This window comes from Bos indicus x Bos taurus, chromosome 23, assembly GCF_003369695.1.
Source record: "Bos indicus x Bos taurus breed Angus x Brahman F1 hybrid chromosome 23, Bos_hybrid_MaternalHap_v2.0, whole genome shotgun sequence".
Taxonomy (NCBI): domain Eukaryota; kingdom Metazoa; phylum Chordata; class Mammalia; order Artiodactyla; family Bovidae; genus Bos; species Bos indicus x Bos taurus.
The window spans coordinates 42,195,192-42,198,489 of record NC_040098.1 but is presented as its reverse complement, the minus strand read 5'-3'; the positions used below and the strand labels follow the sequence as shown (position 1 = coordinate 42,198,489).

Genomic DNA, 3,298 nt, shown 5'->3' with positions numbered 1-3,298 from the left:
GTCTTTGAAGAATCCATTAATTCAGTTGAGATGAGGTTGTAGGGAAGGAAAACATGGCTTTCCGTCGACCCTCCTAAGTTCTCAGCTGGGTCTCCTGTAATCAAACACAGATTGACAAGAGAATCAATCAACAGAAGCTTATGATCATGCATACCTTCTGTATACATGGGAGACACCACAGAAAAGAGATTATCTCTCAGAGGCGGCTTAGAATTTAGCGTTAGGACCCCACCCCCTCACCCCAGAGGGGCGCGGAGTGTTGGGGGCTGCTCGGGACCAGTTTTCAAGACAGCCTTTCCCTGGACATCTCGTCGTCCCACCTCGTGGCTCTGGACTTTAAGCAATTATTACAATGGAAGAAACCAATAATTTCAAGACACCAAGCAGATTATCTGAAAAAAGGAAATCTGCATTATGTTTAACTCCATGTATAAATATTCCTGCCTCTCCATTTATGCAGAAGCTTGGCTTTGGTACTGGGGTAAATGTCTACCTTATGCAAAGATCTCCAAGAGGTTTGTCTCATTCTCCTTGGGCTGTGAAAAAGATTAATCCTAGATGTAATGATGAATATCAGAGTATGTATCAAAAGAGACTAACTGATGAAGCTAAGATTTTGAAAACACTCAATCATCCAAACATTATAGGTTACCGTGCTTTCACTAAAGCTAGCGATGGCAGTCTGTGTCTTGCTATGGAGTATGGAGGTGAAAAGTCTCTGAATGACTTAATAGAAGAACGAAATAAAGATAGCCGAGATCCTTTTCCAGCAGCCATAATTTTAAAAGTTGCTTTGAACATGGCAAGAGGGTTAAAGTATCTGCACCAAGATAAGAAACTGCTCCATGGAGATATAAAGTCTTCAAATGTTGTTATTAAAGGCGATTTTGAAACAATTAAAATCTGTGATGTAGGAGTCTCTCTTCCATTGGATGAAAATATGACTGTGACTGACCCTGAGGCCTGTTACATTGGCACTGAGCCTTGGAAACCTAAGGAAGCTCTGGAGGAGGATGGTATTATTACTGACAAGGCAGACGTATTTGCCTTTGGTCTTACTCTGTGGGAAATGATGACTTTATCTATTCCACACATTAATCTTCCAGATGATGATGATGATGAAGATAAAACTTTTGATGAAAGTGATTTTGATGATGACGCATACTATGCAGCTTTGGGAACTAGGCCACCTGTTAATATGGAGGAACTGGATGAAACATACCAGAAAGTAATTGAGCTCTTCTCCGTATGCACTAATGAAGATCCTAAAGACCGTCCTTCTGCTGCGTGCATTGTTGAGGCTTTAGAAGTGGATATCCTGTGATCAACTCGTACCCATGACTGCTGGAGCCTCAAGTATGGCTCATGTATATAGCTGTTCTGTTTACCATGATACATTTATGTAGTTATTATGATGATCCATAATTATTAGATGGAAGTGGCCTATTTTAGGACCACAGATAGCACCTTATTAACATTTGAGCAACTGTTTCTATTATAAAGGTAGTTCATGTATGCTTATGTTAATAAACATTAGAAATTGTAAAGGGTTTTCTATAAAGTTTAAGAAACTACTAAAAAATTTGAACTTGTTTATATAGATTTAAAATAGTGCTATAAAAACTTATGTCTAACAATTTGGGCAGAGTGAGTTTTATTCATGATCTTTCTCAGATGTTCTCTCTTAATGGATCTACTGAAATGAGCACTTTGTGTATTACAAAATAAGTCTACATTTCCTTACCTCTTAAAACCTTTTGCTGGCCTTTCTTGGTTGATGTGCTTATTAAATAGGGTCACTGAGACCAGAGACCTGGGATATGGCTCACAAGAGGAGTTCCCTGGGTACATCCAAACATTTTTGGTTAAGGCTTGTCTTGTTCCAGAGCTTTGGTTTTTGCTTTAATTTGTTGAATGAATATTCTGTACTGGTATCTTTAATATTTTTATTTACTGATCTATATCTTAAGCATATCACAGTATTGGTGTAAATAAAACTCTAATAGGACAACATGGAATAAAGGACATGTCAGTTACCCGAAGGTGTGTTATCCTATTTTGTACTCCATTGTATTGAGTCTTGTCATTAAACTTATTGAGTGTGAGTGTTGTCATTAAACTTATTGAGTGAAAAAAAAAAAAAAAAAAGAATTTAGCGTTAAATAAATAGGGTCAGGAAGATCCTCTGGAGGAGGGCATGGCAACTCACACCAGTATTATTGCCTGGAGGATCCCATGGACAGAGGAACCTGACCCATGGGGTCACACAGAGTCGGACATGACTGAAGCAACTTAGCATTCAGGCACCGCCACCTTTGACCAAGGATGAAAGAGGAGTTGTGGAGGAGGATGGTTATGGGAAGGTGACCAAGAAAAAATTTAAGGTGAGCCTTAAATGCAGTGGTTGTTGTCCTCACAAAAGGAGGGAAATTTGCATATGCCCAGGGGATACAGTCAGGGAAGACACGCCATGTGAAAATGGAAACAGACTGGAACTCTGCTGCCAAAGCTGAGCAATGCCAGGGACTACTGGCAACCACAGGAAACTGGAAAAAAAATGCACAACCTAAAAGCTGAGAATTATTTTTTATTTGGTGGAAAAAACTGAGGGCAGAAATGCTGAACACAGCCTCTCAGATAGCTCTAAGAGACTGCTCTGAAGGGGCGTGGTCCTCTCCAGCCTTAACCAGCTCCGCTCAAACTAGACACAACTGACTCTCAAGTTCCTGGAAAACAACTTTGTTGCATAGTTTTTGCAACAAAGACCAGGTAGTGAAACTTCAAAATATTACTGTTAATTGAAGAAAACCAGATATCTCAAGTTAGTGAATTTAAACACTTTAATATGAATGGGAAGATGCAGGATTGGGGGCTCTTCAAAATCATTCCTTGCAAGTGCACCGTAGCTATCTAGGGTCAGTATCCTGCTTTTCTCCATCCTGCGTCCCCTCAGGGCTCACCATCCAGAGTGATGGCAGTGACTGATGGCCACCACAGCCTTTGTTTTCTGAAACAGCAGCGACATTTTTCATTTCACAGGAGAGAGAGAGCTGGCCAGATCTTTGCTCAGAGCCCTCTGCAGGAATCGACCCAGCTGACGCCTTGATTTCAGACCTCTGGCTCCTGGGACTCCAAGAGAAGAAATGTCTGTTGTTTCAGGCCACCCAGTTTGTGGCAGCCTGTTATAGCAGCCCTGTAGACTCCTAGGTCACACAGGAGTCTTCTAGATCCATGGTTAACTAACTGACCTGAAAGCAGTGACCTGAACCAGCCTACGACTCAGCTCCCCCATCAGAAA

At 41.0% G+C, this 3,298-nt stretch overlaps 1 protein-coding gene across 1 annotated transcript; it reads left to right on the top strand.

The window, feature by feature from the left end:
* Window positions 1-225: 225 nt before the first annotated feature.
* LOC113881923 (lymphokine-activated killer T-cell-originated protein kinase) lies at window positions 226-2,105 on the top strand. Its single transcript, XM_027525050.1, has one exon. The coding sequence runs from the start codon at window positions 353-355 to the stop codon at window positions 1,322-1,324; it is 972 nt and encodes a 323-aa protein (XP_027380851.1). The 5' UTR covers window positions 226-352; the 3' UTR covers window positions 1,325-2,105.
* The last annotated feature ends 1,193 nt before the right edge of the window (window positions 2,106-3,298 follow it).